Genomic DNA, 14,946 nt, shown 5'->3' with positions numbered 1-14,946 from the left:
GGTGGTTAGGAATTCAGCCCTTCCCGAACAGATTGGACAATGCAACCTGGGTGGTGTTTGTTCCCTTGTTTGTTTTTGTGTAACAGCTCCCGTAAGTACTGTAAATGAGGACAAAGTTTTGGTATACATATTATTTAAATATATGCAGATTTAAGTGAGATTGGGATCACACCATATCCTCACTGGGTAGTTGTATATCCTCCTTCCTCCCTTAATAAAGAAAACAACTCTCTGTCTCACTGATAGTTCTTTAATAAACTTATTTTTCTAAAACCTCCCTATAATCTACCATTTGGATGGACCATGATCCATTGCGTTTCGTAGTCTTGGACATTGAAGTGTTTCTGTTGTTTTAGTTTTAATGCTTTTGTGAATATTCTTGTGCACAAGTCATTGCGTACATATCTGATTATTTCTTTAAGATAGGTTCCTTGAAAAGGAATTACTGTATCATTTTTTAAATTTTTATGGCTCTTGACAATGTATTGCCAACCTCACCTCAGAAGAGACTCTTCACGCTGCCAGCCACAAGATACCTTTATATCTTTGCTAATTTTACTTCAAATGACTAACAATACCCTACATTTTCAGAGCACTTTGCAGTTTATTAAGCTTTTCCACAATCACTTCTGTTTTGTTTCCCAGCATCTCAGTGAAATGGGAAAGGTAGGATTCTTTTTCAAATTTTACCATTGAGGGAATTGAGGCTCAGAGACATTTTGTGATTTTTCCCAGGATCACACAATCTCTAAATGACTATCTGTTCCAGGTTTTCTGATTCTTAATTTTTCCTTCCCCACAGGTGGCAAAATATCCATGTTAGAAAAGATTATCAAGAGTATCGAAAGAGCATTATTTCTTCATCAGTTTTAGAAAGTTCTAGGAATTTCTTTGCAATACTATTTTTAGACTGATGTAAATTCAGCCTCCTCAAATTCTCTACACTGCCAGAAGATACAAAAATGAATAAAGCACAGTGCTGCCCTCTGTGAGTTCCTAACCTCTTCAGAAGAGTGTCATGTGTACTGTAGGACAGAAGAGTCTTATATGTCAAGGTCCAGGGACACAGGGCATTTTTGTAACCGGTAGGCCCATCAGTGAGGCTGGGTTTTAGGGAACATGAAGAAGGTGTGAAGGAAGAATGGGTCTAAATGCTAATACGCTTCGAAAGGCCAGGAGCTTAAATTGGATTTTGCAAGAATGCAGAGGGCAGTGGTGTTTTTCTAAGGAGAGAGAGTTAACGTGATATTTTTGAAAATTTTTGTTATAGACACTGCCTTAGCAAATTAAACTTTTAGTTCATAAGCTAATTGGATGAAAAGATACAGTGTAATGTTAATTCATAGTAATAATCTCATATTAAGAAATCTTGTCTGTTCTGGATATCTGTTGAACACCAACATGAATATAGTTAACACTACTGAGCTATACACTTAAAAATGGTTGAAGGTAAATTTTAGGTGTTTTTTACTACAATTAAAAAGAGACACTACTATAAATAAAATAGATAACTGATAAGGACCTACTGTATAGCACAGGAAACTCTACTCAATACTCTGTAATGACCTATATGGGGGAAAAAAATCTAAGAAAGAGTGGATATATGTATATATATAACTGATTCACTTTACTGTACAGCAGAAACCAACACAACAGTCAAAATCAACTCTACCCCAATAAAAATGATTTTAAAAAAGAAAGAGAAATCTTGCTTGAAATAATAAGCTGATGTTGTAAGTACCATTATAAAAGTCAAACAATATGCAGCTGATGTTCTATGTAGAAAATTTTTCTATATGAACAGTTTCTGTGTGAACAGGTATTGAATAAAATTCTTTACTCTTTAACACATTGATTAGACCAGTTTTCTCAATGCCATTAAAGAATCTAACAATTGGCCAAAATAACTGATCTTTGGGTTGATATAATCAGTGGTTTCAGGACATCAAAAGTATCACAACATTGCCATTTCATTTTTATTCATATAAAAGCCCAATTTCTCCTTAATTTAACACAAAATGTAACTTAAAAAAATTAGAGTGGAGAGTTTTAAAGGATAAAAACAAATGCATAAATATCAAGGATTGTTGTCTTGATCGTTCATCTTTTCTGCAATGGCACAGGAGTGCCATCTAAAAGTATTTTACAACATGACATTCACTATTTGGATATTTATTGTAAACAGGGAATAGGAAAATGGGAACCATGGGTAAAGAAGTTGGCAGAAGCTCCTCCAATTCCTAAGGATGTGATGTTTAATGAAATCATTGTACCAACTCTGGACACAGTTCGATACTCTGCACTAATGGAATTGTTGACCACCCATCAAAAGCCTTCAATATTTGTAGGACCAACAGGAACTGGAAAGAGTGTTTACATTATTGTAAGTATTGTAGAAGTCTACATGATAAAATGTGCATGATAGTCCTAAGAAAATTATTTTTTAAACTACCTGAACTGGTAGGCAATGTTTTTTAAATACTTACGTATTTCAGTGTTGGAGCCACAGAGAATCTTTGAGTAATTGCCTATTTATTTTTGAAAGTTGATTAAAGATATTATGCTACTTTATATCACTAGATTATTGTCCATTTTAAAGGTATTTTAGTGAAAATAGCTTACACAGGATGAAGAATTTTATCTCCCTTAAAAACGGTGTTTTGGTTGATATTTAATTTTCTAAATTATCAAATATGTAAACAATTACTACATGGTAATAAGACTGATTTTCTTTAATGATTTCTGGAATCACACCTATTGTATGTTAGTTAAGAAAATGCTAGCTGCTGTAACAGGTATGCCCCAAATCTCAGTAGTGTTATAAATCCTTGTTCCCTTGTGTTTAGGGGGTCATACTGATCAAAGACCAGTTCTTGCCTCTAGTTTCAGATTCCTGAAAGGAGAAAACTGGCTGGAACTATTAATGAGTAGCACCTCCAGCCTTTGGCATGGCAAGTAAGTGCAAGTTTCCCCCGGGTCAGTTGGACAGTGTGGAAGGTAACTGGACTTGAGCTTTCCTGGGACTCCATTCCATATGACTGCCCACAGCAGTGAGGGAACTCCATTAGTCCCCTTAGGTCAGGGAACTGTGCAATGTGAATGTCCCTTGGGAGTAAGTAAGGAACCTGCACATCTGGTTTTCTCAGAGAGCAAACATTTGGAAGCTTGCCATGACAGCAGGCAAGATAGCATTAGCCAAGAGAGAACCACAGTGACACCCAGTGAAGTGGGAATTTTGCCTCTCTTCCTCCAGCTCTGCCCGCTACCCAACCGTGGGCAGGAAGAAGGTAGGGAAGGCAGGTGGAGGAGAGAGGGGGAGCTATCGGTGGCCCCTCCCCCATTGCAGTTCCCCAGTCAATTCACATTCTCCCAGTTGTGACAGTACCTGTTTCTAGTTCTTTATTGATTTTATATTTTAATCCAATCCTTTAATCCTTCGGAATATATTTGGTTATATAGTGGAATAATTGTCCTGGTATTATTTATTGAATAATCTCTTTCCCAACAGATTGAAATGTCACCTTTATCATACTAAATGCTGTATGTATCAATAAATATCCAAGAGTGGGGAGGGAAGATGTTTAGACTGAGATTTTAAATCAAGGTGTTGAGTTGGACTGGATTTTTTTAAAAAAATAACAAAGTGTACAGAAAGCTAAAGGATTTATCTAAGATATTATCAAGAGTTAGGGAATGGAGACTTGACATGGTTCAAGGCAGTGGGTGGAGAAAAATAAAGCCTTTGTCATTTGTACCCCCATTAAATTCAGCCCAGGTAATAAATTGCCCAGGCCAAAAAAAAATTACTTTTCACAAAATTGGGAACATACTTTGCATCTTATTTTATAATCTGCTTTTTTCTACTTAAGTTATTGTAAATATTTTCCTATTCCATTATTATTCTACAAGATGATTTGTAGAAAACAACATCTTGGTTAAGAATCATTGTAATTTTACCTGCTTTCCAGTGAATTCCATTTTGAAAGTACAAATTATATTATGTAAGCTTCCTAACTTACAGTCAGATAACCTGATAAAAGTGGAAAGCTAATAAGCTACATTACAGAGAACATTGATCTGGAGAGAGACAAATGGCAGTCTAAATTCTTGTGTCATCTCTGAGACCTTAAGCACGTTTCTTAACCCCTAAGTCCGTATGACTTCATGTTAAGCAGGAATGTGTACTCTGCATGGTGGTTTTAGAAATCAGAGAAGCCACGTGTCCAGAAGGCCTGGACAAATAGACACACTCCATTGACTTGGTAACTGTTATTTCTGTTGATTCCATCTCTTTTTACATTATGACACTCTAAGGTTAAATTCGAGTGTGTCAACAATGATGCTTAGTGGTTATTTTGAAATGTCAAAACGTAATTGCAACTATGGCTCGTTATTTCCTGTTATACAGAATTTTCTTTTAAATCAACTCAATAAAGATATATACAAGCCTCTGCTGATTAACTTCTCAGCACAAACTACAGCAGCTCAAGCTCAGAATATTATCATGTCAAAACTGGACAAAAGAAGAAAGGGAGTTTTTGGTCCTCCTTTGGGCAAGAAAATGGTAATTACTCTCTGTTTCTATACGTATAGTACAACAATGGTCCTATTCATGGGCATTGTTACATTCAAGAACGAGGAAGCCAGGTATACTGGTACTGGATGTCTTTTTGTACAGTTTTTTTATCACAGATTTTGGTTAAGTTTTCTTAAAAGTGTGTTCAGATTTGTATGTGCATCAGGCAACTTGACATTAAAAACAAGCATTTGCCCTTTGAATTCCAAGTAGAATATACATCTGGGAAATTACCTACCTTCCTAATTCTCTCATTAACATTTTTACTCAGCAGAGTCTTTGCTGCTTGCTCTCTCGGCCTTTAAACAACCAAGCTATCAATTGACTTTTCCTCTACCAAGAATACCCTTCCCAACCTTACTGTCATCACTCAGAGGTGATAATCATTTTAAAATCACACCTTCCTCATTTATTTTAATGTACTGAAGTTGTACAAGGAAAAAAGAGAAGGAATACTGAGAAACAAGTTGCATGAGAGGATTAATAGGTTCTAAACTCTTAACTATAAAGGTTAGTAATAAGACTGTCTCCCTGTTCCTTGGTAACATGGATGCTAAGGGATATTCCTGATGTGAAAAGAAACCATCACTTCTCACATATGTACCCCACAAGAAGATAATCTGATTCTTTGCCTGAACATTGTTTGCACCATAGGACACTATATTAAGATGTTAATATTTTCTAATCCCTCTTCTCCTTTCATTGTCAGGTTGTCTTTGTAGATGATGTCAATATGCCCGCTCGGGAGGTGTATGGGGCTCAACCTCCTATCGAGTTACTTAGACAATGGTTAGATCACTGGAATTGGTATGACCTAAAAGATTGTTCTATGATTAAACTAGTGGACATTCAAATCATGTGTGCTATGGGACCTCCAGGTACGTTTTCTGAGTTTGTGATTAAGATTGAAAATCACTCTGGCTATATATAAAGGGCAGGAAAAAGAAAGAGAAATCGGACAACTTGAGTTACAGTGTTTTGTGTATATATTTTCTATGTCTGTATGTTGTGACCTAACAGAGTGACCACAATGATCAACACTGCAGAGTGGGTTGCCTTGCTTGGTGTCATTCTCCCCAAACCAAACAGCTCTTCCAAATCCTTTTTCTTCCACCTTTTGGGACTTTGCTTTCCATTTCCTGTTCCTGCATTCTGAGGTCCCAGATCCCCTGAGAACCCAGATCCCCCTGGGGAAGCTCATTTTCCCCTGTTTCATTCCTTAGAGTTTCAACATCCCTGCTTCAGAAGTCACCTTTCCTCTACCCCAATCAATTCCCATTTTAGTGAGTCTCTGGATTTAGACAGACTGTTGAGGGGGAATTTGAGTAGGAAATGGCCAAAAGAATTAACTCTTAGAGATTCTTTACACTTTTCAGGGGAAGTTTGTGAACTCAAGGAGATCTCTATATAAGGGAAATTTTTTATTCGAGAATATCTGAAACAGCTTGATTCAACTAACTGGACATTTTTAACTGTTCTTTTCCTGAACTCAAGCTGGTATCCTATATTTTTAAAAATTCCCCTTCTTGATGTACCATGTCTTCAGGGAATCTCTCCGGTATTTGCCTCTGAACCACCTGACCTTTATCTGACCTATAATGCAGACAGTTTGCTCTGAGTCAGTAATTGCTCTCAGTACACTCCCTGTGCCACTTTGAATGCTTTTTTTCCTCCCCTCTTTTTTTTTTTTTTTAATTCTATTGCTCCTGGGTCCCAGACTTTAGCTCCGCTTTGCCTCTCCCCCAATACCCAGCAGTCATTTGTACTAAGTGTCCACTTTCCTGGCCTCTTCAAGGACTAGACAGAGGAGCAGGCTAAATCCATGAGGTGTCTTTTCCTCTTGGACCCCATTTTCTAAAAAGACCACCATTTCTGAGAGTTCTCTGGGAGGAAGGGTTGAAGATAGAGCTGGGTATATGATCTCTTACCTTTCCTTCTGCAGCCCTTTTACCACCTCCTTAAACTTGCCCAGGTAAATCAGTGTTTATTATAAGCTTCTAAATACATAGAGATACATAACTGTTTTGATCTATAGGCAACTAGTTATATGCTTTCACACATTCATGTTTTCAGAATCAGCACAGTAGAATAGTGGCAGAAGCAAAATACAGATTTACCTGGTTCGAAACAAACATAAAACATGAACTTACATATTTTTAAGCAATATAAAGGTATCATGCACATTTAACACCACTTCTTTACCAAAGATTTCATGATAGAATCCCTTTAAAGAGAAAATGCATTTTGTTTATACATGTAAAGATGATAATATCAATCAATTTTGTAAAATGATGTTACATTCTAAGTCTGTTACTAAAACTTCACATTTGAAAATGTAATCAGTATTTTGTGAAAATGAGATAATCCCCCAGTTTTTAAAATTACAGGCAGCCAGTAAAGTGGCCATGTGAACCACATAGATTAGTCCTAGGGAAATTTATTTCAAGATGTGGGGGAAGAATGAGGCTGTATGCCAAGGTCATGCTGAATTTCAGCCATGTGGGAAGGACCCTAAAGTATGGTCAGTGAGAATCACCAGGGTTATGTTAATACTGCATACAATATTATATTAACATTGTATAATATTGTATCGTAATATTGTATTGCAATGAGAATGTTTGACGGTTTACTGCTTTGGGCTATGTATGAGTCATGGAGAAGGTGGCCATTGGTTCTTTCTGTCTGGTTGAATTTCCTTTGGTAAATAGACCTGACCAAGATTATATCTAATTAGTTGAACTTATTCAGATCATTGAACTAGGAAACAGCACCTTGGGGTTGAGGAGAAAACTGTTCTGAGGTCAAGGTTATCCAAATAATCGATTACTGTTCTCTGTGTGCTGTGAATTTGTCCATCTTGCGTGTTGTTTTATGCTGTAAAGTGTAGAGAAAATACTCTGGTATATACGAGTAACATTGTTAAGGGTTATCCTTTTTAATATTTAGGTGGTGGTCGAAATCCAGTAACTCCTCGATACATGCGACATTTCAATATTATAACAATCAATGAGTTTAGTGATAAATCCATGTTTACGATCTTCTCTAGAATCTTAACCTGGCATTTAAAAACCTGGTAGGTAATTGAAGGTGTGTTTGTTTTTTCATTGGGGGGGGTGTAAAATCTTTGGGGAACATGTCAGTACAAGTAGTGCTTCTCAAACTTTTCCACGAAAGCACCTTTAGACAAGGAAGAAGATAACAGGTAACATTGCTTCCCTCCTTTGCTCCCATCTGCAGGTATGGGAACATAACACAAAGGGGCTGCAGTATCTTTCTCTTTTTCCTTTATTTTTCTGAAGTCTTGGATTTTAACCTAAAAATCCATACACATTTTGCCTCCCGCAGTATAATATGTCCATGTTGGAACGATCAATATTTTGAATTTTTGCCACATAGTTCAATTAATGCTGGAAAGATTGCCAGGTTTATCCTGTGACTTTGACACCCAGTAGTAAAACTCTTGAGTTTCCCAGGGGTGTCCATGTCCAGGTTTGAGTATAACCTTGGAGCCTGTACCCTGGGGAAGTGTTGCTCCCTACCTCTGGACACTCAGCACGTCTCCACAAGATACTTGGAGGTCGGGGAGCCAAGTGGACCTGAGCAGTGCAAATCTTGGCTCCCTGATGTGGACATCGTTCTCAGGAAATTGTCATTCCTTGCCCTATCCAGTGATGATGGAGGACTCCTTGTCAAGCCAGAAGTGAAATAGAGCCAATTTTCTCAAATGGATATTCTTTCCCCATGTTCTTTCTACCCTAATCATTCCTTTTGCCCTTAAAAAAAAAAAATCCTGGCTCACTGTTCATTTTACTTTCTTTTTACTCTCCTTTTTCTTGTTCCCCTTTCCTTATTTCTTTCTGTGTTTTTATTTTCTCCCTTCCCTTTCTCTGAAAATACCCATTTCACCAGTGTTCTTCAGGGATTCTATCTCTATGCAATTAAGAATGCCAAGGAGTGAAAGAGGTTAGGAAGCATCGTTTAGTGGATGCTGGGTTTAAGTTACATAATATGGGTTCCTCGGCTGGCTTTTCTGTCAGTAGTCTTAAGTTCATTAAATTCGTCCTGCTTACTCATGGAGTTCCTTTGAACATAAAATAAAATAATGAATGGAAAGTAGCTTTAAAAGAAGTTAAAATTCTATTATTATAACAAGAAATGGTAATTTTGTAAACAAAATCAATTGATTTAATCGTAAGAAAAAATTCATGCTAGTCATACTAAATATCATTTATGTATCATAATTCTGTATTTGCTAACATTTTTCTTTCTTTTTACTTAAAAAATTTTTTTTAAGTTATAAATTTCCAGACAATTTTCTAGATTTGACCACACAAATTGTAAATGGTACGATGACTCTGTATAAAGAAGCAATGAAGAATCTCTTGCCTACTCCAGCCAAATCTCACTACCTGTTCAACCTCCGAGATTTCTCCCGTGTCATTCAGGGTGTGTGTTTGTCAAGACCGGAAACAGCAGAAACCAAAGAAGTGATTAAACGTCTTTGGGTTCATGAGGTAAATCTCCATGTTACTGATATATGATGATGCAGGAAACAAAGATTTTACCACGCCAACAACTGCGTAAAAAGAAGTATTCAGCAATTTAAATAAATGGATTCCACTATTTGGCATTCTGAAGGCCAATGGTCAAGATAATTTCTAAAAATACTTTACGCTAATATGTTTTATGACATTTAAGATGCCTTATCTCTCATTTTCAGGAATTTCTGTTGATTTATAGGCTATTTCAAAGTAAGTATCATTCTTGGTCTCCTTTAAGTGACTTAATCTTTGTTAGTTTGACTTCAAATAATTATGAGATGGAACACTTTCGTTTTCATTAGAAGTGAATGTATTTATGTTCATTACTTACTTGTAGTGATATTAGATGCCAAAAGAACTACAAAGTAAGCTAGATTTGAGAGCATAGAAACTATATAAAAATATATTTCTCTTTGGGAAGAGATAGATGGGTGAACATTTTCTTGTAAAAACTTGTAGAGGAAGGGCAGGAGAGAGAGAAAAAAGAATATAAAAAATAATGCATCAAAAAGAATAGTTCAGGGACTTCCCTGGTGGCACAGTGGTTAAGAATCCGCCTGCCAATTCAGGGGACATGGGTTCGAGCCCTGGTCCGGGAAGATCCCACATGCCGCGGAGCAACTAAGCCCGTGCGCCACAACTACTGAGCCTGCGCTCTAGAGCCTGCGAGCCACAACTGCTGAGCCCGCGTGCTGCAGCTACTGAAGCCTGCACGCCTAGAGCCTGTGCTCTGCAACAAGAGAAAACACCGCAATGAGAAGACCACGCACTGCAACCAAGAGTAGCCCCCGCTCGCCCCAACTAGAGAAAGCCCGTGCATAGCAACGAAGACCCAACGCAGCCAAAAAAAAAAAAAAAAAAAGAAGTTTAATAGTTTTAAAATAGGCAAAGAGTATGGGAAAGTAGGAGGAAAATTTTCTCTTTTTAATATATAACTAACATGGTTATTTTAATTTTAATTCATGTAGTTAGGAAATCTAGAAAATGGAAATGTACTGCTATGTTAAAACCATGTGTTACAGAGACATAAATTTCAAAAAGGCTTTACAAAATTCAATCTTTGTAGGCTTTTTAGATCTACAGTTTGAATTTCTATATCCTCACACACTCAAATATATGCCCAAGTGAAGGTCCATTCCGCTCAGAAATTTTGGCCACAGCAAGGTCCCTAAAAGTGACTCTTTGGAAAAGTATGATCTGCAGATTCCACTATAGGTCACTTAATTGCCTGAGTGGGATCCATATTCTGGGACATGAACACAGGCTGTCAGCCTGGTAGCCCATGTGAGTGACAGAAATGTGCTGAAAGGTATAGAGGGAGAGTGGCGAGAGGGGAGGATGTCATTGACTTCACTGAAGGAGCACATTACCTAAGACAGCATTTGGTCACAGGCCAAATCTTCCTCTAGGAAGCATCTCGCATCCTCCACCTCAGGAACTTTGCCCTTGATATTCCTTCTATCTAGGACACTCCTCCCATTATCCACACGGCTTGCCCGCTTACCTCCTTAAGATCTCAGCTCAAATATAACCTTACCATAGAGGCTCGTCTTAGACCATCTCTACGTGCTATAGCTCTTTATCCTTTGTCTCGCTTTATTCTTCATAACACTGAGTGTCACTTGACCCCGTCTGTATTTTTGCTTACTTACGGTCTCTACTAGAATAGAAGCTTTATGAGAGCAGCAGCTTTATTTATTCACTGCTTTCCGCAATGCCTGATACATGACAAGCACTCAAGAAATATTTTCAAATGAGTGCATAAAGGGAAGAAAGAAGGCATCTTACTATCCATAACATGCTTTGTCACGTGGGATTATAATGCTTTGCTTTCTTCCAATCATGAGAGCAGTTCCTACTTGCTGTTGTATATTTGTGGTATGTACAGTTAAACTTTTTAGCCTTTTTCAGATCCTGTCCTGCCTCAGATGTCAGATTACTGAGTTTTGACAATGGCTGTTGAGCTCTATGGGCATTTAATAAGGTTCATAATATAATAACTCTTCATTTTTAATGACTACTTCATATTCATATAGTGTCATGAGTTTAAGTCCTTGGCTCAAAACCTTGAAATGGCACCTGACTTCGTGGGGAGGAATTTGGAATAAAAGTCCAGCAGTCCATAAGACCTTGTATGTGTAGCTTTCCCCAGGTTTTTCAGGTTACCTCCTGCTCTCACCTTCGTTCACCCACAACACAGGCCTTCTGGCTTTTTTCTGCTCTCCCCCCAGGTGTTGACCCTCTGGGCTGTCTCCCTACTGCCTTTGATCAAATCTCTCCTTCTCTGTGAGGCACAACGACCACCCTAATTAGTGCTGCAGCCTGACATCCCACTAGCAGTTCCAGCCTTGCTTGACTTGCTCTATTCTTCTTCTTTCCGTAGCAGTCGCATAGCATGTATCACCTTCTAACATGCTGTACAGTCCATTTGTTATGTTTGTGGTCCACCTCCCGCAGGTGGCATGCCAGCTCCTGAGGGCAGAGGATTTTTTCCCCTCACTGATTTGTCCACAGTGCTGAGCACGGTGCTAGGCACATTGTTCTCACCATCTCCAAAAATAAAGTGATTGAGCTTAACACTCTTAACTTGCGCTTTATTTCTGTTTACTCAAAAAGATTTCGCTACTTTAGGTGACTGTTTCCTCTCCACACACTTTTACCGAACTAGACAACCCAATATAATTTCACTAAATGATTTTTGAGATATAAAACTGGCTTACTATTTTGCATTCCCTTTGGTTTCTGCATTGCTCTCAATCGTTAATGTGCCTAACATCTGGTTTGCTTGTTAAATATAGAGACTCAGCACAAGCAACCCAAGAAAAAATAGATAAATTGGGTTTCATCAAAGTTAAAATTTTTCATGTTTCAAAAGACACTATCTAGAAAGTGAAAAGACAACCCATAGAATGGAAGAAAATATTTGCAAATCATGTATCTGATGAGCATCTAATATCCAGAATACATAAAGAACTATTACAAAGCAATAGTGAAAGACGAATAACCTAATTTAAAAGTGGAGAGAGGATTTGAATAGACATTTCTCCAAAGACGATATACAAATGGCCAATCGGTACGTGAAACAATGTTTAACATCACTAGTAATTAGGGAAATACAAATCAAGATCACAGTGAAGTACCCCCTAACACCCAATAGGATGGCTGTAATTTAAAAAAAAACAACAACAACTGGATAATAACATCGCGTGTGGGAATGTTATATGGCGCAGCTGCTTTGGAAAACAGTTTGGTAGTTCCTCAAAATGTTAAACATAGAGTTACCATATGACCCAGAAATTCCACTCCTAGCTATATACCCAAGAGAAGTGAAAACATAGGTATACACAAAAACTTGTACATGAGTGTTAGCAGAAGTATTCATAATAGCCAAAAGCGGAAACAACTCAAATATACATTAGCTGATGAATAGACAAACAAAATGTTTGTTTGTGTGTGTGTGTGTGTGTGTGTGTGTGTGTGTATACACACAGTGGAACTCTATTCAGCCGTAAAAAGAAATACTGATACACGCTACAACATGGATGAACCTAGAAAACATTACACTAAGTGAAAGAAGCTAGACACAAAAGGCCACATATAATATTTTCCCATTTATATGAAATGTCCAGAATAAGCAAATCCATAGTGACAGGAGATTACTGGTTGCCAGGGGCTGTGGCGGCATATGGGGTGGGGATAATAATAAGTGACTGCTAGTGGGTACAGGGTTTCTTTTTGGGGTGATGAAAAAGATCCAGAGTTAGATGGTGGTGATGACTGCACAACTATGTGACTATTCTACAAAAACCATTGAATCGTATGCTTTAAAAGAGTGAATTTTATGATATGTAAATTATGTACCAATTAAAGCAATTTGTAATCAAGACTTTGAGGCAAATGAATTCGAAGCACAAATACAATATAAATATGCCAGAAATTACTTCCCCTGCAAAGATTTAGATTTATAATGGAAAATTTTATGTGTCAACTTTTAAAAATATAAGGGGTGGCAATGGAATAATAGTCCCCTGTATGGAAGAGAGGAGGGCAGGTATCAGCAGAAGTGAGAGGGAGCTTGCTAAGGTGTTGAGAATGTTCTATATCTTCATCTTGGTGGTGGTCACCTGGGTATAAATATGTGTAAAAATTCCTGGAGGTGTACACTTAAGATTTTTGTACCTCATGTAAGGAAATTTTTAAAAAGAAAAAAAAAAAAGATCTTCCCAGTCTCCATCCTCAAAACTTTTAAGTCAGCAGGTCCAGAGTGGGGCCCTAGATTCATGTGTGTTGACAGTCTCTGAGAAACACTGCCTTAGGTTCTTGTTCTTGCTAAATTGCAGCTAGATAATAATATACTTGATTCATGCTTAGACACTGATGCCCAATATGTGAGGTTGTCTTAGTTTCCTTTTTCTCATAAGAAGGAGGAGGTCTTCGGTATCTCAATCCAAGGAAGTGACTATTGGCATATGTTGGGAAACTCAATTGTCCCATAGAGAAATAGCTTTTGAACTGGGGGTGGGGAGTAAGTGGGAGGCTTCAGTCATACCATTTGTGTAGCTACTGATGTTAGAAAAAGGGATGACACTATTATGTCAACCAGACAGCAGTGAAAACACTAAAATCATTGCTCTTGAACACAATTAGGCTGATTCCAAGGCAGTTTGTAATAATTACATTTCTCAGTTCTGTAGCGTTTTCACATTTGCTGTCATTTCATTTTTGCCATGCATCTGTGAGATTTGTGAGTCAGGTATTACTACTTCCATTTTATAAGGTGAAGAAGCTGATGCAGACAGGTTTAATGTTAGAAAGTTTGCTGACAAAAATATGCATTGCTTGTTATTGTGTGTATTAGTCTACTAGTGCTGCCATAACAAAAATACCACAGAGTGAGTGGCTTAAACAACAGAAATTTATTTTCTCATACCTCTGGAGGCCAAAAATACAAAATCAAGTTGCCGTCAGTGTGGGTTTCTAGTGAAGGCTCTCTTCCTGGCTCACAGAGGGCCTACCTATGTCCTCACACGGCCTTTCTTCTGTGTGTCTGCAGGGAAAGAGCGAGAGCTCTGTTGTCACTTCCTTTCCTTGTAAGGACAGCAGTGCGATAGGATTAGGACTCCACCCATATGAGCTCATTTAACCTTAATTACCTTCTTAATGGACCTCCCTCCAAATACAGTCACATTAAGGGGGTTAGGACTTCAACATATGAATATGCGGGGGAACATAGTTCAGTCCAAAACAGACTGCAACCAAGGGACATTCATACCACTCTGAGGAAATAGTTATTTTATGTAGCAAACCTGATTAACTACTTTTTGCAGTCCCACAACATGTGCAGATAAGCAGAGATTTATTTTAGTAGATTGCCCTCTGCAATTACTTACAACAAAAATAAGACAAACTTGCCCTCCACCGAAGACATTCCCTCTTTATCTAGAAAATGTACTTTTATTTAAAAAAAAAAATCTATTGATTTGACAACAATTTTCAAGATGTTATCTGGCTGAGAAAAGGAAAAGATCACTTCAAGGGAGTTGCAAAACCCTAGATACCAGTGCCCAGCTCTGTTATCTCTATCTGAGTGAGCAGCAAATTCACTTACCTTCTCTAGTATTTTTTTCCCTTCTCTAGTCCTTAATGCTCTTTGCATGGTCAGTAGATTATATCTATAATCTACTTCAGTTCCCCCAATTTACCTTTATTTATTGATAACAGTGTAACTCTGTATTATTCCAAATATATGTGGTTAAAATTAATATTTAAAGTGAATATTATTATGAGCCAGTCCTCGTTTGGATATGCTTTTAATAAAACCCATAGAAA

The 14,946-nt window shown here is 37.6% G+C and overlaps 1 protein-coding gene across 1 annotated transcript in view; it reads left to right on the top strand.

Annotated features, from left to right (window-relative positions):
• The window catches only part of DNAH7 (dynein axonemal heavy chain 7), a 221,067-nt gene that overhangs the window by 107,735 nt on the left and 98,386 nt on the right, over window positions 1–14,946 (top strand). The window contains exons 35-39 of the mRNA XM_059927531.1: window positions 2,186–2,383; window positions 4,409–4,564; window positions 5,286–5,454; window positions 7,523–7,649; window positions 8,871–9,090. Coding sequence (XP_059783514.1) covers window positions 2,186–2,383; window positions 4,409–4,564; window positions 5,286–5,454; window positions 7,523–7,649; window positions 8,871–9,090 — 870 coding nt within the window. The remainder of the gene's footprint in view (window positions 1–2,185; window positions 2,384–4,408; window positions 4,565–5,285; window positions 5,455–7,522; window positions 7,650–8,870; window positions 9,091–14,946) is intronic.

Source organism: Balaenoptera ricei, chromosome 7 (genome assembly GCF_028023285.1).
Source record: "Balaenoptera ricei isolate mBalRic1 chromosome 7, mBalRic1.hap2, whole genome shotgun sequence".
Lineage (NCBI taxonomy): Eukaryota > Metazoa > Chordata > Mammalia > Artiodactyla > Balaenopteridae > Balaenoptera > Balaenoptera ricei.
Note: the sequence above shows the minus strand (reverse complement) of the source record. Positions and strands in the feature narration are given on the sequence as shown.